This window comes from Hipposideros armiger, unplaced genomic scaffold (genome assembly GCF_001890085.2).
Source record: "Hipposideros armiger isolate ML-2016 unplaced genomic scaffold, ASM189008v1 scaffold_460, whole genome shotgun sequence".
Taxonomy (NCBI): Eukaryota; Metazoa; Chordata; class Mammalia; order Chiroptera; family Hipposideridae; genus Hipposideros; species Hipposideros armiger.
Genome location: NW_017731810.1, coordinates 603,048 through 623,483, shown reverse-complemented (window position 1 = coordinate 623,483; position 20,436 = coordinate 603,048). Strand labels below are relative to the sequence as shown.

Genomic DNA, 20,436 nt, shown 5'->3' with positions numbered 1-20,436 from the left:
CCTACGGATGCCCTGAGCTGTCACCTGAGTTACCTTCAGGTGACCCTGCCGACCTGAAGTGAGGCTTTGTGTAGGAGGGCGGACCAGGCAGACTTTTCGTAAGAAAAAAGACCCGCTTGACTACACAAGAGGCTGGACAGAAAAGCCAGGAAGGTGAGCCCATCCCACTTATCAATACTTTAGTCACAAGGGACAGGTCGGACAGGTGAGACTGGAGGCATAAGCCAGGCCCAGGGGGTCCTGACTGCTGGGAAGGGGAATCCCAACAGGACTGGGGTCCGAGGGTGGGAAAAACCCACCAAGTGTAGCACGTGGTATTCCCGAGGTACAGCTAGACTGAGGCCAGCCTCTCTCACGTCAGGGAAGCTTCTAGGCCTTCTCTCTTACAGCTAACTTTCCATCACTCTCTAGCCGTGACCTTAAAAGTCTTTTCCTTTAATGCTGTAGTTTGGAAGCGTCTGGGTCACAGCAGAGTCCCAGGGTGCGGCCCGAGGAGCAACAGTCCAGGCGCTGCCTTCCTGCTTCCACCCTCCAGGTTGAAACTCCACGGGAAGGCCCGGGGCCAGGAAACAGCGCCTCACCTGTGCGTCCAGGCTCCGGGCACGCTGCCCCGAGAAGAGTTTGTATTTGCTGGCTGGAAGCATTTAACTGGCAAAGGTGCTCCCTCGATCTAAGGAGGAAACCGTGCCCTGGGTCACTAAGCCCCCCCGCGTAGGCTCCAGTCGTCTCTTGAATGAGCTGGTTTCAAATCCTAGGCAAAGGCTGACCTTGGCGCCATCTGTCCCAAGAAATAATGGACCCCGCCTAAGATTTTCTTACAGGGTCTGATCTTAGAGAATTTGGATTCTGTTTGTGGACTCAGCTTATCAAAGGTGCTGTTGGCACAGCAGGAATCAGCACCAGGTGTGAGCACCTGCTGCTTCAGCAGGACTGGGTTTCCCATTAACTGGTGGGTCCCAGGCTCCAGCCAGCCCTAGAATTCAGCTAATCCTACGATGCCAATGGGCTGGCATGACAGCTGCTTGAGTGCTGTGTGTCTTGGAGGCAGAAAGCTCCTGCCAAGACCTCATCCAGCTTTAAGTATTTGGGTAACAACAGCAAAGCTGAGATTCCTGAAAAGAGAAGGCGGATACGAGCCAGGGTTTGCCTGGCTTTTCAAGGAGGATGAAAGGAAGCCAGGCCCCAGTTGCCTAACTTTACAGGGAAAAATTTGTTAGAATCCCAGAGAAGTCGAGACCTCTTAGCTCTGTCTTGAGAAGGGGCCCATGTGCTTCCCACAGTTGTGGTTCTCCATTACCCAGTCCGTGAATACGTGCCCGTGAGACTTCTGGAAAAAGCTATGCCAGGCCTGTGCTTGGCTGTGAGGGGGCCGGTGTCCACCACTGTGTGCTGAAAATGTGTGAGCAGCTCAGCCTTGCTAAAGCCTCACGCAGCGCCCTGCCCCGTAAGGTGTCATGGTGAGGGCTCATTTTCTTTGCAGACAAGACTGAATGCCCAGCCGTGGCGGGGACAAGTTCCTGGGCTGTGGTACCACGAACCTGTGCTCTGTTAATTCTGGTTAGTGAACTAGACCAGCCAGACTGAAGCCATTCTGCAGGAATACACCCCGACTGTGGAGCGCGCTCAGTGCGTGTCTTAGCTCCACCAGGGGGACAGCACAGCCGAGGGGCCGACAGTGTAAGAAAGGCCTCTTACGCAGGTAAGAACAATCCAGCTGACATACACACAGCCTTTATACTCTCGTCAGCAGGTGAAGTGACAGGGACACACTCGGTGCCATGTCATGCCAAAGCAGAAGTAGAGAAGGAAAACGGGTTAAGACATGAGGTCGTCTTGCGTTGATCTTGGTTGTGATGAAAGAGTTTTGAACTAAGATGTCCAAGCCTCCAGATTTTACAGAAATCTCACAGAAATTTGCAAGGGCCAGAAAAAAGGGGACAGGGGCAGGGAGGGCGCGATGAGCAGAAAGGACATGGAAACTGAGTGTCACACACATGAGCCGCGAAGCTGAAGACATGATACCTGGTGAGTCATTGCGGAGTTTCCTGGGGGAGGGGGCCTCTGAAACAGAGAGAGAGAGTCCCTGGTGGTTACCATTGGGAGCCCATGTACGCGCCTTTTCAGTCAGGAAAGGCATTTGCTTCAATGAAATAATTACAGGCACTTCGAAGTCAACCTTGCAGCGAAGCACCTGAAGCCCAGAGCTCTTAGAGAGGCTGGCCCAAGGAGGACAGGCCGTTTTTATAAATCAAAAAGCACATGTCCTTCCGAGCCTCTTTAAGAGCGCAGCTGGCTTCCTTTTGTTATGGGGACCTGTTCAGGAAGGTGAAGGCATCTGAGTTCAAAGATCCACGTGGGAACAGAACCTGAGAAGTTCAGGCAAAGAAACTGTTGAAAATCTCACTTTATTATGCCCTTAGCAAGAAGGTAGAGGTGGACGCCTGTGTCATCTCCTGTTGGAGATGACTAGCAATGTGGCACGTGATGGGGGACACTGGTCAGGCGCTATGGGGGGCTTGTGTCGAGATTCATCTGGTTGATAAAACTGAAACCTGCTTTGCAATTCCTTGTTCTCTGAGGAGCTGGTTAGGCTTGCCAACCTCACGCAGAGCTCTACTTTGAGGAAAATCTGTGTTTAATTTTAGGTTCTTGTGTATCTAGAAGACTTGGTGAAGGCAGAAAGCCTGTGTTAGGGCAGTAAAAACGGTTTCATCCATACTGGCCTGTATGGGACCTCAGAAGGGTCAGTTGTATGGGGCAGAACCCACAGGGATGTTCGGCACACCCCAAGAAAAGGGAGCAGTGACGGCTAAGGGATGGGAGCCGGAGTGGCTGACTCAGCCCTGCCACCAAGGAGGGGCAGTGTTGTCACCAGCAGAGCATAGCTGGGGGTCCTCGTGGAAAGAGCAGGTCTCTTCCCCTGACAGTCAACCCTGGGGACAGCTCCCAGGCCCCTCCTGGACCTGAGCAGCTAGGCCTGGTTCCCATTCCCTCCGGGGCCCACAAGCCCCTCACCATGCTGAGACTGGGGGCCCCTTCCCAAGTCCTGGTACCCTGAACCAGCCGCTGCCTCCCCCCTTCTGAAAGGGGTTCAGGCCTCCCCCTTGTCTCACGCAGTAGTTCTCAAAGTTGGCAGCCCACGTGCTAGGTGAGTTCAGAGGGGCCCTGGTCACGCCGTTGGAGAACTGAGTGCATTGTGAGAAAGGTGTTCCCTTTTTGACTCTTTACATGTCTGATTATGTCAGACAGTTTCCTTGGTGCTAACGTGTTTCGTCACTGCCTTTTTAACCGAGAAGTAGGCCTTCAGCTCTGAGTCACCAATTTGTAGCCACAATAGCTACAGTTCACTATTTTCCTTTCACTGCACTTGACTTTGTGGGGACCTGTTGATGCAGGCTTAACAACAGAGATGGGACTGTATCATTAAGTTAGTTTCAAAGGCAATGTCACATCAAGAGTGCAGGTACTTAGAGGCCAAGGCAGAATGGCAGAGTTCACTGAGAAGGACTGAGGTTGGAAAAGCATCTCTGACTCAATGACTGAAGGTTACTCTGCCCCAGCACTACCCCAAACACTGGGGATGAATAACCAGATAAAACCTCTGTGCGTATGGCTGTGCAGGCTGCAATGCAGACAGACTGTGACTGAAATAAACAGCAGGTTACATGGTGACAGGTACGTAAGAGAACTGCAGGGAGTGAGGTTGGACATTTTAGGGTAAACGTCTGAAGGGGAGTCAGCTATGCGGACAGGTGGGGGAAGAGCGTTCCAGGCAAAGGGAACAGCCAGTGCAAAGGCCCTGAGGCAGCGTGGGGAAAGGCCAAGGGGTGATTTAGGAGGCAGCGGGCAGATCATGAAGGGCCTAGCGAAAGCAACCATTGTAAGGATGCTGCTTCGGCTCTGAGTGATGAGGTGGAAGCCCCTGGAGGGACAAGATCCATTTAAATAGGATTTCTCCGGCTGCCGTGTTGAGAACAGACTTTAAGAGGGGCCAGCCTGGAAGCAGGAACCTGCAAAAATTATCTAGATGGGAGGAGACGGGGTCTTGGACCAGGGTGGCAAGAAGTGGTTGGATTCTGGATGTACGGTAATTTTCAGGGAGCTGACCAGGTTTTGCGACAGATTGGATGTCGGGTATGAGGGAGAAAAATAACGGCCTAGGCTAAGGGCAGCTTTATCACTGCATTTGCTGAGCTGAGCAGCACTGGGAGAGGAGCTGGTTTGAAGGGGTTCAGTCGGGTCGGGCTGGGGTGTGTAAAGTGTGAGCTGCCTATTAAGGCATCTCGTGGGAATGTCAGGCGGGGTGTGGAGTTCCAGGAAGAAATTAAGAACTCTGTGGCTGGAGATGGGATTCTAAAGCCACAAGGCTGGGTGAGGTCACCGAGCGGGGGTGAGCCACAGATGGACAAGAAGAGGGAACCAAGACGGCTGCCAGGGCAGGACAACGGCAAGCGGGCTTTGAGATGAGGAACTCAGCAGAGGAGAAGAAAGCAGCCGGAACGGTAGGATGAAACCAGGTGAGGCTGGGGTCCGGGCAGCCCAGTGGAGAAAGCACAGCAAGGAGGAGTGACGGGCAGTAGCACGGCACTGCTGCGTCAGGTGAGGACCGAGGACTGACCACGGGAGTAGGGTTTGTGGTCAAGGTGGGCAGGGGAGGCTTTTTTCAGCGGATGCAGTGACTCCAGGAGAGGGAAAGCATTGCAAAGGAGAAAGGAAGGAATTTCTGGAGCAACGTCCTTGAGTTAACAAGAGGGGGGCGGTCTGATGGAGGGGACCGTTCAGCATAGAAATGGGGGAGAAAGGAACTAAGCACAGGTGTGGGGAGGCGGATGGGGAAGTGCAGCTTGTTTACGTTTCGTGAGTTTCTATTTTTCTGTTAAACAGGAAGTAAGGTCATCAGCTAAGAGTAAGGTGGGTGGGGTAGTTTAGGGAGAAAGTAAAAAGTGTCTCAGCGGGGAGCCAACGGGTGCAGGGGTGCAGGGAGCCCTCGGCGATGGCCGCCTGGTGCTGGCCATCAAGAATTTCCAGCGGGAAGTGGCTGTTGGCCTTTCTCACGCTACTTTGAGTTGCAAAAGGTGGCAAGTTGGGTTTCATGTGGGTTGTTCTAACCAAGTGAGTACAACAGAGCAACAGCAGGGCCCAGGGTGCTGAGGACGTGTGAAAGGCCGATGGCAACCACTGAGCGTGGGTGGAGACAGGAAGGTGACAGGGGCAGGTGATGCCATGCTTGACGGTCACAGTAGGGCTTCGAGTTACTGGTGATGCCTGTGGAGTGACAGGACTGAGGTGGGCAGAGCGGTGGGAAGGAACCCCAAGGGGCAGGGTGGTCACCTACACACCTTCACACCCAGAGGTGCAGGGGGGTGAGAGAGAGAGAGAACACCCCCATTTAGGGCAGAGGATCTTAACCTCGGGAGACTGCACCCCCAGGGGACATCCGGCAACGCCTGGAGACATTTTAGTCTGCCACAACTTGGAGTGGCACTGTAGCTGTGGGTGGAGGCCAGGGATGTTGCACAAAGCCAGGCCCTGTGATTAAAAACAGACTTATCCAGCCCCAAACCTCCACAGTGCCGAGAAACCCTGAGTTTGAGAAAGCTGGTGAAGAGACGGGCCAGGAGACGTTCAGGAGAGAAGGGGTTTTGCAGTTGGCGATGTCATGAAGAAAGGTTTCGGGAGACGGGACCCGGCCTCCCCCTCCTCCTCCCCAGGAGGACGGGCTCGCTTGTTGGGACGAGAAGGGGGAACCCCTCAGGCAGGGCCCTCCTGTGCCGGGACGCTGCTGTGTGATCGTGGGAAGGGCCCTGCAGGAAGCGAGGGCCCGGGGAAGGGCGCCTTTGCAGCGATACACGGAGTCCTTGGGGCATCTCAGGGCCTGAGCAGCCGCCGCCTCACCTGAGCTTGCTCTTGAGTGCCGTCACCTCCCGGCCCATGGCCTCGTTGCTCTCGGTGGCCTCATCCAGCTCCCGCTGCAGCTTCCTGCGGTTGGCGTTGATTCGCTGCGACTCCTCCTCCGCCTCTTCCAGCTGCCTCTTGAGTTGTTTGACCCTTGCGTTTCCTTTCTCTGCCTGTCGAGGAGAGGCCCAGGGTCAGAGCGTCATGCGGGGGGCGGCCAGGAGAGGATCAGGAGTCTGGGGGGGCCAGGGGCCCGAGGTGGCCGCGTACCTGCTCCTTATACTGCTCGGCCGCCTTGCGCTCGTCCTCCACCTGGAGCAGGACTTCCTTCAGCTTCTTGTCCTTTTGCTTCAGGGACTTGGCGGCCGCCTGTTTGTCTCTGTGCACACGGGGGGAGGAAGAGGATGGCTTCCTTGGCGGCCGGTACGTAAACCCCACCGGCCTCTGGCCCACTCTGGGCACTTGCCCTGAGCCCCCAGCTGCGGCTCATCCGCAGAATCCACCCAAAAGCAGAACAGGACTCGGCCCCAAAAGGCGGTGAAGCACGGAGCCCTGCTGAAACGTGGGCGAACGCTGGACACGTGCGTAGTGAGGGGAGCCAGTCACGGGGCCTCGGACTGGGTGAGTCCACGTGTGTGAGATGCCCAGGACTCACGAGGAGGGAGAGCGGTGACGGCTTGGGGGGATAGAGGGTGAGGCTGGGGCTCTGTGTTCTGGTTAGGGTGGACCTATCTGTGAATATACTAAAAGCCATTGAATTGTACACATTAAGTGGGTGAATGAGTTGTCACTTAAAGCCACTGCCAAACAAAAAAGAATGGGTCAGAATCTTTACGGGCTGATGGTCATCAATGTGCTGTGAACTTCCAGCTCGGTCGACCCATCGTTACAATGAGCCTGCCCATAGTAGTAGTGCGTGCTGAATGGGGCGCACTCTGGACTTTTTGTGGAATGAACAGGACACCCCGCAAACGCAGGTTAGAAGCCACGTGTGCTCCCGGGCAGGCTGGCTGGTGCCACTGAGGACTCAGGCGACTTAAGAGAGCAGCGGGCATTTCCAGGGCTTGCTCTGGGTCAGGTACAGGCTCGGCCTGTGTCCTCAGTTCTCTCAGCACGGCTGCAGCGCGGGGACCACTGAGCTGACCTCACAGCCAGAACCGATGCCCAGACAGGCCCACGGACCCCCAACACCACCACGCACCCCTCACGGGCAAGCAGCTGTTCCTGGAGCCTCATCCCACGTACCTGGCCTCCTGCTCGACCTGCTCCTCCAGCTGTGCGATCTTGGCCTCCAGCGCAGCAATGGTGGACTTGAACTTGGACTTGACGGCCACCTCCATCTCCTGCAGCTTGCTCCGGAGCTCCTTGTTCTGCCTCTCCAGCTGCTGCCGCGCGCTTTCGTTCTTCTGGGCCGCACTGCGCTCCGTGGCCAGCTCATTGTTGAGCTGCTCGGCCTGGGGAAGGAGGGGAGGGTCGTGAGGGGGAGGGCACGGAAGCCCGGGGATGCGCTGAGGTGACCGCCGCCGTCTCCAGCCATTGTCGGCCTCTGCGCCCAGGAGCCTGCGATGCGCGTCACCAAACCAGCGTGGGGCTTTGGAACGGGGGCCTCTCGCAGGGCGGGTCCTAGGTCGGTGCTGCGCGGGTGCCGGGGCCCACCACCCCAGCAGCCCTGCCCAGCCCCGGCCCCCACCTGCTGGGTGGCCTTGCGGACGCGGTCACTCATGGCTTCCATGTTGCCCTGCTCCTCCTCCAGTTCTTCCTCCAGCTGCGCAATCCGGGCCTCCAGGCGGCGTTTCTCGTCCTGAAGTGTGTTCCTGAGGGAGATGCAGCCATGTCTGGGGGGCTCCAACCTCCCCCCGGCTTAGAAAACTCCCTCTCCTTGGAGGAGCAATGCCTTGGGGTGGCCCTCAGTTATAAATGAGGAAACTCAGGCTCAGAGAGGCTTAGAGGCTTGTCCAAAGTCACACCGCTGGGACGTGGGGAACCGGGACTCACACCCAGTGGGTGTCTGCAAAGCCAGGCCTGGGATGAGGACCAGCTCTCCTCTCGGACGTCCCCAGCTGCCGCCTGTCCCCACCCGTGAAACTGGCCACATTCCAAATACGGTGTGGATACCCTGAGAGCTCTGTCACAAGCTCAGCTGAACTTTGTCACTTTCAGCATTAAAACAGGCCTGGGAGGCTCTCCTATGAGCTGCCTCTCCATCACTGTCTGAGTCTGGGGCCCCCCTTCCTCCCGCTGCGGCTCTATACCTTCCGGACACACTGCTGGCCAGCTCCTCAGCCAGCTCTTCTTTCTCCAGGTCTGCCTGCTTGCGAGCCCGCTCCGCCGCCGCTAGGTCCTGGACAGTGGGGGGTAGGGAGGAAAGAAACCTGTTGTCTGCAGCCACCCTGCTCCTTGTCACCAGGCCCCCTGCAGTCTCTACAGCCACCCTCGAAAATGGCTGCACCTCCTCTGAGCTCAGGGGAGGCCCTGCTGACACATCAGAGGAGGAGAACATGTATCTTCCGGTGTCCAACCACGTGGAAGGCCAGACAAAAGAACGCAGGCTGTGGATGCACAACCCGGGCCGCCAGGGACTGGGGCCACGCTGTCCCCAGAGGAGGCTCTCATAGCGAGGAGAAGGCTTTACCTCCTGTAGCTGCATGAGATCCGCTTCCAAGCTCTTGGCTTTCTTCTCATTCTCTTTGGCTGTGGCAAAGATCTCGTCTCTGGAGGCACGGGCATCTTCCAGCTCTCTCTGGAAGTCCTTCATCTGAGCCTGCGTGAGTCAAAAGGAAGGACAAGCTAAGATGTCCTCGCACATCTAAGTTCCCTTTCCACGCCAACCCCTAGCATTTTCCGCGATTAGCCCCGTGGGAGTCCCTGTTGTACGGTCATTGCCCTCAGCCTCAGGAGGCCAGGTGCCTGCCATCCTGGGTGGGTCCAGTAGACCTGTCTAAGAAACGTGATGTGACCTGAGGGCCTTGGCCAAATGCATAACAGTGCCCTACCCAGGGCAGGAAACGGCCACCAGAAGCTCAACGGTGGTGGAAAAACACTGGTGGCAGAGAGAAGCCTGCGTTCCCCTGACTCGACTCCTCCAGCCTGAGGGCAGCCGTCCCCTCGCTCTGCTCACGCCCTACACCTGGCATCACCCACCTGTAGTTTGCGCAGCTGCTTGATGGCTTCCTCCCGCCCCTTGATGGCCGAGTCCGCCTGCAGCTCCAGGTCCTTCAGGTCCCCTTCCAGCTTCTTCTTGGCCGCAGCGGCCAGGGCGCGTTGCTTCCGCTCGTCCTCCAGTTCCGTCTCGTACTCGTGGAGCTGAGTGAGGGAGAGGTGTGTGCTGCTGGGCTGGGCTGCCCCTCGGAGGTCCTTCACCCCCAGCTCCCCCAGCCAGCTTTCACAGAGCGCCCCGGTGTGCACACCCGGCTGTGCGGTGGGTTTTCTCATCATCCCCAGGTTGCAGGTGAGGCAAATCTCCACGAGGCCAGGAAGTGGTGGAGGGAAGGAAACAGGCCGCCCCGCTCCCCTCGCTTCTGCTGATGCAGATTACCTGCCTCTGGAGTTGCCTCCTCTTCTCTTCGTTCTGCTCATCCCGGGCCTGGAGGTCGCGCTCGAACTGGCCCTTGAGGGCCTGCATGTTGACCTCGAGCCGCAGCTTGGCGTCTTCGGTCGCCTGCAGCTCGTCCTCCAGCTCTTCCAGCTGGGTCTTCATCTCCTCCATCTGGGTCTCCAGGGCCCGCTTGGACTTCTCCAGCTCGTGGACCTGTTACGTGAGGGGCGACTTCAGAAGATGGCCAGGCGGCCCACACTGACAGGCCTCTATCTCGTTAGGGTCGGGGAGATGGCTTCTGCCGCCCACAGGATGCACGGCCAGGAGTCTGGGACCAGGGACTTCCTCTCGGAGCCCTTGGCTCAGAGCCCCAGCCGCACGGGCTGCTCCAGTCAGGCCCCACCTTTGCACCAGCCCAGGAGACTGCCTTCCATTTCCGATTATCACTTAACACGAAAGAGGCCCAAAGCCAGCTGTGCCCTCCCCCGCACCACCACCACCGTGGACTGATAAACAGCAGAGAGGGTGGGTTGTTGAAATACCGACAAGCAAAGACCTGGATAAAGAGCGACTTACGTTCTTGCCGACGTCATCCTTGGAGCTGACCAGGTCCTCCATCTCGGCTTTGAGCATCTTGTTGGTTCTCTCGAGTTCCTCTTTGGCTTCCAAGGCCTCCTCGAGGGCCCGCGCCAGGGACAAGGCCTTGGTTTCCTTTTCCCTGGCTTCGGCCTCGGCTCTGTCCCTTTCATCTGCATATTTGGACGAGATGTTTTTCTCCTCGGCCAACAACTGCAACACAACAGAAGACCCAGAGGTGACCTCCAGACATGCCTACGGCTCAGCCGCGTTGCATCACCAAGCCTCGTGTCCTCGTGCAGGTGCAAGTCAGAGTCTACGGGAATCGCGAGCAGAAAACCTGCTTTCTGGCTTCTAGGTCATGCAGAGCCAGCATCTGCCGAACCTTTGAGCTTCGAAACCAAGATCGCTGCCCATGTTGCTTAGAGCATACTGCTACTGAGGTCAAAGTGACTTTTAATACCGCCAGGGGCCACGCATTCTTTTTTCATGGCCACAGTCGCCAGCTCTCAAAAGCGGCCTGTGAGCCACAGCGGGAAACGGTGAGTGTGTGGATCCTCTGCCCACACTCCGCTCAGAGAACACTCCCTGCTGACGTTCATCTCATCTTCAGAGAGAGAGCCGCGTACTACGTATTGTAACATCGGAAAACCAGACTTCCAGAATTCAGCAAAGACAGGAAAGTAACAGGAGCTCACAGACAGCACAGTTGACACACAAACCCCACACTATGTCACAGAAAAAGAATAAAAGCGCCGGAGGCCCTCGGCCAGATAATGAAACAGCAGATGAAGTGCAGTGAGGACAAGCTGATGGCACAGACAAGAGGGGTCTGGTGGAAAAGGGGACAGTCCGCGTGCCATACAGAAGCCGGGTGCTCTGGTCTAGGTGGGGACGGGCATTGAGCCCCCCCACACCTCCCAGAACAATCCCAAAACTGATTTTTGGAATACCCCCAAGTCACTTGCAAACCAGCATTTACTAAATCCGAGTAACATATATGAAAAGTTGGTATTTAAGGGTCATACCAGTCTAGATGCATTTATCAGAACTCAGTGGGTGTACACTTAAGATTTGTGCATTTTATTGTATGTAAATTTTGCCTCAAAAGCAGTAAAATTATGTTTCAAAAAAACCCTCTAATGTGTAATGGTGAGGTGTCGAGGAGGAAGGACGTCTATAAATTGCTTTGCAGTGAGTGCATCCAAAGATAAGATACGGATGACGGGTATGACTCATCCTTATAAATAAATATGTGACGAAGCGCGTCTGGTAAAATGTTAACGATCGAATCCAGGTGTGCGATTCTTTCAGCTTTCCTGTGTGCTGGCAGCTCTCCGTAATGAAATGTTATGGAAAAGTGGCATTTCACGGGTAGACGCTTTACATCACTTGGAATACTCAGTACATACTCGCTGAGTGAATAACATAAATAAACCTTATTCCTGTTGGGGGCTAGAAACAAAGGCAGGAGTAGGTTTGCAGGTGGCCCTGGCAGGGGTGGCACCTGGACACGTTCGTCACAGCCGGCGGACAACCACTGTTCTCACTCTGACCTAGGAGCCCTTGTTTCAGCATCACCCAAAGCAAGCTAGCCCTCCGTCCGTCGCTTCCAGCAAAGCAGGGCTGGGGGGCCGACAGCAGTCTCCCCTGAGCTTCGCGGTCCCGATGACCCTGCCAGTGGCCGTGACCAGCAGAGGGCCCCCCCAGCCCCTACCTGATCAAACTTCTTCTGCTTCTTTTCCAGGTTGGACACCAGTTGCCGCTGGTTGTCCAAATCGACGACCAGGTCGTCCAGCTCCTGCTGAAGCCTGTTCTTGGTCTTTTCCAGTTTGTCATAAGCAGCTGCCTTCTCTTCGAACTGCTGGGTGAGGCCCTCGATTTCCTTCTGGAAGCGCTTCTTGCCCTCCTCCAGGCACTCCACAGTGCTGGCCAAGTCCTGCAGCTTCTTCTTGGAATCGGAGAGCTGAAAGAGCAGAGGCCGGGGTGGGGCGAGGAGGGCAGTGAGTAACTCCCCACCCTGTGGTCCCCAGACCCCAAGAAGCTGACCGCCTTCTCCTCATGGAAGAAATTCAACAGCAGGGGAAGCCAGTGAGCCAGGCAGCATGGCGCCAGCGCCCTCCCACAGCACAACATGGGGCCCCTGACCTCCCCTGGAGGCTTCTGCCCAGGGAAGCAAAGACCCCACCAGCACCTGGATATTCAAAGTTGAGATGTGGCGCTCCAGGTTCTGCTTGGCCTCTGTCTCCTCGTCCAGCTGGTCCTGCAGGCTGTTCCTCTCGTCCTCCAGCTGGCGGAGCTTGGTGGACACGTTCAGCTTCTGCCTGGTTTCTTCTTGAAGCAGCTCCTACGAAGAGGACACGTGGAAGTCCCGGGGACCCTCCGCCAGGATGGTAGGACCCCGGGCCCCTCTGGATGACGTGACAGGATACCCACCTGGGTGTCCTGGAGCTGGGACCCCAGGGATGCCACGTCCTTGGCCAGTTTGATGGCCTTCCCCTCTGCCTCGTTGAGCATTCCTGTCACACTCTCCACTTCATTCTGAGGACGCCGAGAGACAGTGGTTAGTTAGCCTCAGAGACTGAGGTCACAGGGTCCTCTTTAATAAGAGGAATGCTTTTCACTCGTGTGGTATCTACTGGCTGAGAAATACCCGTGAGCTCTGCAGCCTGATCGGGGTAACTGCGTGGCCCCCAAGGGAAGGAAGTGCGTCACCTACAAGTTGGGATCTCTGGTTCTAAGACTCTGTTAGACCCCCAGACTCTATCGACTGGGCCCTGATCCCACGAAACTGACCCTGGATCCCTGCCAAGGTTGGCACAGACCGGGCAGCAGGTCTGACAGTCCAGACACTGCGAGATGCTTTGGGCTGGCCCACTCCCTAACGCCAGGGAGGCAGCTGCGGATGGCACCTCCGCTTCCCAGGGGCCCTGTCCCCACCGCCTCCTCCCTCACCATCCTCTTTGCCCTTGCACCCTTATGGCCCAAACCAAAGATGCAGACACTCAAGGTCCAAAGCCTTCTACGGCTTTCTCTGCCTTTCGCTCCAGCCCCTGGTGCCTCTGAGCAGGTCCTTTGGCAGATACCAGCCCGCCATCTGCCCTCGTCACGTGTAATAGTGAGGACATAAATGATCTTGACGCCACCCTTCCAGGGCCTGGCTTGTATGAGGACAGCCACAGCCCTGTGCTCACCTGGACGTGGGCAATTCATACGTAACGCTTCCCCTGCCTTCTCATCTCAGGCTGTGAGCCCATTAAATGTTTACCAAAAGTTTGGCCACATCCCACGAAGGGAAATTAGGGCCGAATGTCTATTCAAAGCTACATAAGACCAAAGATAAGAGTACGTCATTCCCCAGCTTCAAACCCACCAATGGCTTCCCATCACTCAGAGTAAAGACCAATGTCTATATAATAGGGACTCGAAGGCACGGAGTCATCAGGCCACAGCCTGCCTCTCTGGTCTCATTTTGTACCAGTTTCCGCTTCCAACTTGGCATTCTAGCTTTGCTGGCCTTACGGGATCTAACTTCCCACTTGCCACTGGGCCTTTGCACATGCTGTTCCCGCTGCCTGGTCGGCTTCCACTTATCTGTCAGACTATCCGTCCTTAAGGAGGCCTCTCCTGACTCCTCCCCCTGTAGGCCACGCCCTCTTGTTTACACTGCACAATGTACTGCCCCTTTCCAGCATCATTGTACATTCGCCTGGGTGATTATTACTGTCTTTCCCTCCCCTGGGCTGGCGTTCTGGGGAAGGGACAGTGTCTGTCTTCTCTGCTGTTTATCTCAGGATCAGGCACGGTGCCTGGCCTACAGCAGGTACTCAGTAAATACTTGTTGAATGAACAGATGAAGGTTTTTCAAGGTCATGGTGGACAGAGGGACCATCCTATCTCCTGGAGGATGGCACTAGAGGAAACCGACTTGCTTTGCTGCAAGAGTGACTTCACTTGGCCGGGAGGCACCGCGCGCCTCGCAGAGCTGGTGCCAGGGCCGCCCCCTCACCTGCAGCTTGTGGACCTTGTCGTTGAGCTCGGCGCGGGCCCGCTCCCCGTCGCTGCACTTGGACTGCAGCTCCTGCAGCTGCACCTCCAGCTTCTTCTTTTTGTGCTCCACCTCCTGCTTGGCCTGGCTCAGGACCCGCAGCTCGCCCGCCAGGTCTGCGTTCTCCTTCTCCAGCGTCTGCTTGTTCTTGTCGAGGTTGGCCTTGGCCTGGCCGGAGAAGCAGAGGGGAGGGAAGGCATTACCGCCGAGGCGCAAGAGCGCTGTAAGGTAGGAGCCTCTGTCGTTGGGGAACCTGCCCTCTGTCCGTTCCCCTCCCTCAGGTAGGTCCAGGGACCTACTGTGCACGTCGCCTCAGGGAAGGGACACAGCTGGATGGGGAGCACGGAATCACGAGGGAGACTTTCTGGGTTCGGTTTTCCTAAAGCCCGGAGGCTGCAAAGCGGCATCCCACAGGCTGCGTGCAACCTGCTCTCATGGCTCATTTGAGCCTTCTTTACTTTTTGCCAAAATTAGTTGCCAACGTTTTAATAAATTAACGTCCCATCAAACTCTGGATTCCCACCTTCTCTTTAAAACAATCGAATATTCTATATCATGACTGTGGTGGTGGTGGTTCCACACATGTATACATTTGTCAAAACACTTAAAATTGGTGAATTTTATTCCTCTACCTCAATACCTGTGACTTTCAAAAAACACACTAAAGATCTGGAGACCTGCCTTTCTCCGAGGCAACAAGTAGCAGCTGGTCCTACAGCCGGGTAAGTCCTGCCCCGCTAGGCCCCAGTCCCCACCACTCCCTATCGTCCACACATCCCTCACCCAACATGATAGTTAAGAGAAAGCTCTTTCATCTAACCAGCTCCTGTAGGCTGTGAGTTTCCCTAAGAAAAAAGGTGTTTGGGGGCCAAAGCAGGAGAGACAAGGGACTTCTCCCAGGGCTATAGGGAGCAGAAAAGGAGAGAGAGAGAGAGGTGTGTGGGTCTCTGCTCCCCTCTGATGACCACCTGGCTTGAGGACAGGCAGTTACGCTTTCTGGGGCCCCACTCTTCCAATGACGAAGTTAAAGGGGACACATACTCCTCAGTACTGCCTGGGGGGCTAGTCACTTCAGAAGGTGAGAAACAGCACATCCGGGTTCAAATTATATAAAAATAAAAAATAACTTCTGAACATTAAAAAGGGAAGCCAATTGAAAGGGGAAATGTATGTTGTAGTTACAATTAGCAAAATCTTATTTGTCCAAAATATATCAAGAATTGATGAGACGTTGACGGCTGGTATTCAGATCCCCTGTGACAGGTGACAAGGGGACACAAACAAGCACCCTGATTCATTTGGAGAGTGACCGGGATCAGTTTTACACGGCGCTTTTCAGAGTACGGGGCCTGGAAAGCCGCAGTTTAACAAAGGTCATGGTAGAATTAAATGAGTGTAAAACGCGGGCTAACGCTAAAACGTGCAGGAAGCGTTGAGATTCTGATAGAAGAGGCAGGGAACCCGCTCGTGGAAGACTATTTTCACCTTGACTGGTTACAGAAACATAATGCCAACGCCCACCATTTCTTCTAGTTGGTGGGGTACTTAGTGCAGGGGTGTCGGGGAGCTGTAGCACTGGGGGCGATGTCATTCAGACTTCAGGGAAGTAATGTGGCAGGATGTCGCACGCTAATACACTTTCCCCTGAGAATGGGACGCAAGGGAAGTCTCCAAGGGGAGAGAAAGTTCACAGTAGGAAGTGGAATAGCGCTGTTTGACAGCGCCCAGTCCCATACACCCCAAAGAGCCAACCACGGGAGACAGAAGGGTTAGATCCAGCCGTCCTCAAACAACGCCAGACAGCTGCTTTGCCACGGAAATCCAATAATGACAGCCTCCCTCCAAGCTGCAGAGAAACTTAAGATGGGTAGCATGTTCCCAATTGTAAGCTACCCTCCCAGGAGTCTTGCAGAACCTTTGCTTGTCTGTGGGGGGCAGCATTCTGTAGACCCTACCCGGAGAGGCTACGAGGGGTTGTCCACAGCCAGACTGCGTGGGCTCAGGTCATGGCGCTGTCCCTAGCTGTGCGTGACCCTTCACTTCTACACACTCTAGGTCTGTAAAATGGGCTTCATAGTACGTATGTCGTAGGGTGGTTGTGACGATCGCGTGACATAGTGTACACAAAGCACTTCAGAAATGGTGGCTGACATCCTTCTTAGAATCTTGGGTAGCGTGTTCCTCGTCTCCGTGCTGACCCTGATGTGGTTACTTGAAGCTGCTGACATAATTGCTCTTTTATGTGTTGTCACTAAAAAGCATCGCAACTCACCCTCTTGAACTGCTCGAGCTGCTCAGCGAGCTCCTCCACAGCCTGGGTGTGTTTCTGCCTCATCTCCTGGACCTGTGCCTCGTGGGACCGCGTCTCCTCATCCAAGGCCCTCTTTAGCACCGTCACCTCCTGCTCCCTCTTGGCCCTGGACAGTGACAGTAGTTGGGGGAGACAAGGTTCACCTCAGACAGTGCTGTGCCAAGGGACGAGAGCGGACGTCTCTCTCGCCACCTCTCCCAGCTGTGTGACCTCGGATGAGTCACCTAACCTCTCTGGACCTGGAATGTCCGCAACGGCAAAATGAGGACATTGTCACCTGCCCAGAATCTCTCAGGGTGGGCAAACCAATCACACAAAATGATATCGTTGAAAGAATTACAAAACGCATTGCAACATGTTCCTGGAATATTACTGTTAGCTCTTACTTATTGAGCACTTACTGCATGCCTAAATCCTTTATATACATCATCTCATGTACTCTTCAGAGCGACCCTAAGAGGCAGGTATGGTATGAGTTCCATTTCACAGATGAGGAGACTAAGGCTAAGAAAGGGTAAGCCGCTGGCCCATGTTGCCGAAATTTGAACACAAATAGTCCGACTCTGAGCCCATGCTTTTAGCCATTGCTGGGCTTTTCTATATTGTTGGCAGGTGAGAAGGGAGCAGAGTATCATGCTGGCCTTTAGACACAGGTGAGTGCCGTAGCCCAAATCCCAAAGTGGGGGTCAGGCCTCAAGTGTCAGCATAGCACCTGGCACGGGATGCGCTCAAAATACACGTGTGTTTGTTGAGTGAGCAAACGACCTGGTTTCCCCAAAGTTAGCATGCGTTATCCATTTGACATCAACAGTGAATCTTAAAGACCAGTGTGATAATGTTACTTTAAAAATTTAACACAAAACTTATACACCCACCCTTGGCGACTAGAGCTCAGAGATTTACACACAAGGAAAAGAGAGGAAGGAGATACCCCAAAATGTTAACTGGTGGGGGGACTGAAGTGTCCACTTTTCTATAGTTTTCAAATCGTTCTCTGATTATGTCCCACTATGGCGAGGCGAAATTAGTAAGATGAAAACTAATCATGTTTTTGTCAGTGACAGCCAAATGCAATCAGGACAGCACATGGAGCCCCCTCACCGGAGCTCCTGCTGGGTGGCTGTGCTGTCCAGCGTGTCCTCCAGCTCCGTCTTCAGTGCCTCCAGCTCCTCGCCCAGGTCTCGCTTCTGCTTCTCGGCCTTGTTCCTCGCAGCCCGTTCTGAGTCCAGGTCCTCCTGCAGGTCCGAGATGTGGCCCTCCAGCTCCCGGATCTTCTTCAGGGCGTTGTTCTTCTGAGCAATTTCGTCATCGAGCCTGCCAGGGACAGGGCACCAGAATTAAGACCCCAGGGCTCCAGGCCTTGGCTGTCCCACAACACGGCCAAAACTGCTTTCTGGAAGCAGCCGCTTATGTCCCACAGATACCAAAACAGGTGCCACCCACATCCCCAGGACATGGCGGGTCCCTTCTTGTTATAGTGGCTTGGAGATTTCGCAGGACGTGAGTTCCAAGGTCTGATATAAAAAAAATCGATCACGTGTTGCATGGTGTGTGTGTGTGTGTGTGTGTGTGTGTGTGTGTGTGTGTGATGTGTATAAACGCAAAGCACCGGTTCCAGACTAGCACTGCTAGATGCTTTCTGAAACTGGACAATTATTCCTTCCAGGCAACTACTTGTTTGTTCTTTCTTCCATTTGCTCAAACAGTGGCTGAGTGCCTGCACCATGCAAAGCCCGTGGCCAGATGTGACTTGGGGACATGTTAAGGCCAGGGCTCTTGGGCTGGGGGAGGCAGTGACCGTGGGTCCAGGTGGTTCGAGTGGCTCGGAGCGCATTAGGAGTTTCATGGAAAGGGAGCTCCCCACGACAGGGTGGAGCTGGTGGAGCTGGCTGCTGGTTTTGCCCATGATGGCTGGAAGAGGGAACAGCATGAGGAAAGGCACAGAGGCAAAGATCCTACAGGGCAGGGCGAGGTCAGCACTTCCATCGTGCTGCACTTGGGAGAGAGGAAGCGAAACAGGTGGGTTAGGGTCAGACTGGAGGGCAGGTGGGCTTCGCGGGCCCGGCTGGGCCCGGCTGGGCCAGGCTTTTTCCTGCCCAAGCCACCAAAGGTTTTTGAGCAGGTTCGTGACCCAGAGTGATGTTTCTGCTTGAGCACCCCGACACTGTTAACGCAGCACGCGCTGAAAGAGAAAGAGCTTGCCTGCGGATCCCTCAGAGAGCTCTGGGGCTTGAATCCCCAGCTCCGCCTTTCAAAAGCTGGGTGACAGTCACACGCCCTGTCACCTCCCCTGGCTCAGCTTCCTCCTCAGTGCAATGCAGAGAAGAGCAGCAAAGCTGGCCAGGTGTCTGCAAAGGTAACTGCTTAAAGAGAGCGGAGCACACAGTGCGCAGGAAAGGCACCATCAGCTGCTGCTGCAAATTTCCCAGCGGGAGGCCATTTGTGTGAAGCCAGCTCAGAGCCGGGAGGGGGGAAACACGGAGGGAGTGGGTGTGGGGCACATGTCAAAGGGCTGGCAGGGTCTGAGGGCTGCTGCCTGCTGGGGGTGGGAGGAGCGGCTTGGGCAAATGCTACGGAGGGGACCGCCATTCACACAAGCAAGGACCTCACTCAGGAGGAGGGAGGGCTTGGGGAGAGGAGGGTAGTCCCAGTGTCAGAAACGTGGTGGGTACGATGCCTGTGGAAGGGACTCCGTGCGCAACAGAAAATGGAGCCCTGTCGGGTAGATGAGAAAGGCCTGGGCATCCAAAAGACCAACACCATGGGAGACACCAAGAGGGATGAGTTTGGAGGGAAGAGAAGATCAGAGGCATGGTTCTGGAGGTGCAAGCAGGGCCGGGGTCGCTCCCAGGAGGCCTGGCCCCAGAGACGCCTTGCATGAGATGGAGGCCTGCCTGGAGGAGGAGGCAAGGGGCACATGAACACACAGGACATGCTGCAGCCGCTACCTGGCCAGGGCCGCCTGCAGCTCCTCCTCCTTCTTGGCCAGCTGCATCTTGAGCTCAGCGATCTGGGCCTGCAGGTCAGCAATCTGCTCGTGGAAGTCGCTGGCCTCACCCTCCAGCTTCCGTTTCAGCTTCTCCAGCTCCTGCCGGTTCTTCTCCTCTTTCTTCAGCCGCACTACAACAAAGCCAGGGGCCCTTCAGCAGGTGGAAGCCACCGGAAAGACGCCTGGAAGGTGAGCCTTCCCACCCAGGCATTTCACACGGAGGACATGCATGTACCCATGCCTGCGCGCACGCACACACACACATCTCCCTAGTGGTAATCGGCACGCCCGCGCCACCATCTTGGGGACAGACAGTCCTCATGAAAAGCACCTTTGATTATGAATGTGTGTTGACTAAAAGCGATTGGGAGCTGAAGAGGGTTGACCTCTCCTGAAATAGTCTGCCATTCTAAAATTGCCTCTCTGATTTTCCCAGTTTTAAAATACCCTCTCAAAGCCTCTTTGGGTAGCCAGTTTACCTTCCAGTTCTGAAATCATAGATTCATGCTTATTTTTCAGTTTGGTAAGATTTTTGGCCTTCTCTTCCTCTTCAGCAAGATTCGTTGTTAAGTCACTAATCCTTTCTTCAAGGAGTTTCCGCTCCTTTTTGGGAAGAGAAAAAGAAATATCGTTAGCTCTGTTCTTTGTTCTAGGTTCTGCATTTCACTTTTAGTAATTTCCAGATACACAGTTGAAAGGAAAACCCACACTACAACCAAATGCAACCTAGACTTCGAAATGCTGAAGAAAGGCTCATTAATTTCCAAAAATTGGCTACTTCTCATCTCTTCTCGCCTCACTGAAGAGAAGGGCTGCCTATCATAGGGCAGCCCTTCTCTGCCTCAGGGCCTTTGCACAGACAGGACCATCTGCCTGGGATGCTCCTCCAGCCCCTGTCCCTCTAACTGCTCCTCATTCTTCAGGTTTCTACTTAAATATCACTTCCTCCAGGAAGCCTTCCCTGAATACCCTACCTCCATCCCCTAGCGCTCTTATAATATGATGAACACCTCCTGATCACAGTGGTAATTAACAGTTACATGTATGATTATTGATTTGCTTTATCACTAGAGGATAAGCCC

General features: G+C 55.0%; 1 protein-coding gene across 6 annotated transcripts in view; it reads right to left on the bottom strand.

Moving 5' to 3' along the window:
- Nucleotides 1-20,436, bottom strand: part of MYH11 (myosin heavy chain 11) — a 117,044-nt gene that overhangs the window by 1,415 nt on the left and 95,193 nt on the right. For 4 of the 6 annotated variants that reach the window (XM_019666084.1, XM_019666086.1, XM_019666089.1 and 1 more), the window contains 17 exons: nucleotides 19,834-19,957; nucleotides 19,314-19,485; nucleotides 17,467-17,679; nucleotides 16,327-16,471; nucleotides 14,016-14,222; nucleotides 12,443-12,547; nucleotides 12,201-12,353; nucleotides 11,724-11,972; nucleotides 10,007-10,219; nucleotides 9,431-9,643; nucleotides 9,037-9,198; nucleotides 8,528-8,656; nucleotides 8,148-8,236; nucleotides 7,586-7,709; nucleotides 7,141-7,349; nucleotides 6,166-6,274; nucleotides 5,896-6,068 (listed from right to left, as the gene is read on the bottom strand). In XM_019666084.1, coding sequence (XP_019521629.1) covers nucleotides 5,896-6,068; nucleotides 6,166-6,274; nucleotides 7,141-7,349; nucleotides 7,586-7,709; nucleotides 8,148-8,236; nucleotides 8,528-8,656; nucleotides 9,037-9,198; nucleotides 9,431-9,643; nucleotides 10,007-10,219; nucleotides 11,724-11,972; nucleotides 12,201-12,353; nucleotides 12,443-12,547; nucleotides 14,016-14,222; nucleotides 16,327-16,471; nucleotides 17,467-17,679; nucleotides 19,314-19,485; nucleotides 19,834-19,957 — 2,789 coding nt within the window. Of the gene's footprint in view, nucleotides 1-2,022; nucleotides 2,062-5,895; nucleotides 6,069-6,165; nucleotides 6,275-7,140; nucleotides 7,350-7,585; nucleotides 7,710-8,147; nucleotides 8,237-8,527; nucleotides 8,657-9,036; nucleotides 9,199-9,430; nucleotides 9,644-10,006; nucleotides 10,220-11,723; nucleotides 11,973-12,200; nucleotides 12,354-12,442; nucleotides 12,548-14,015; nucleotides 14,223-16,326; nucleotides 16,472-17,466; nucleotides 17,680-19,313; nucleotides 19,486-19,833; nucleotides 19,958-20,436 lie in introns of all 6 variants that reach the window. The other 2 variants (XM_019666087.1, XM_019666088.1) reach the window with 1 other exon arrangement.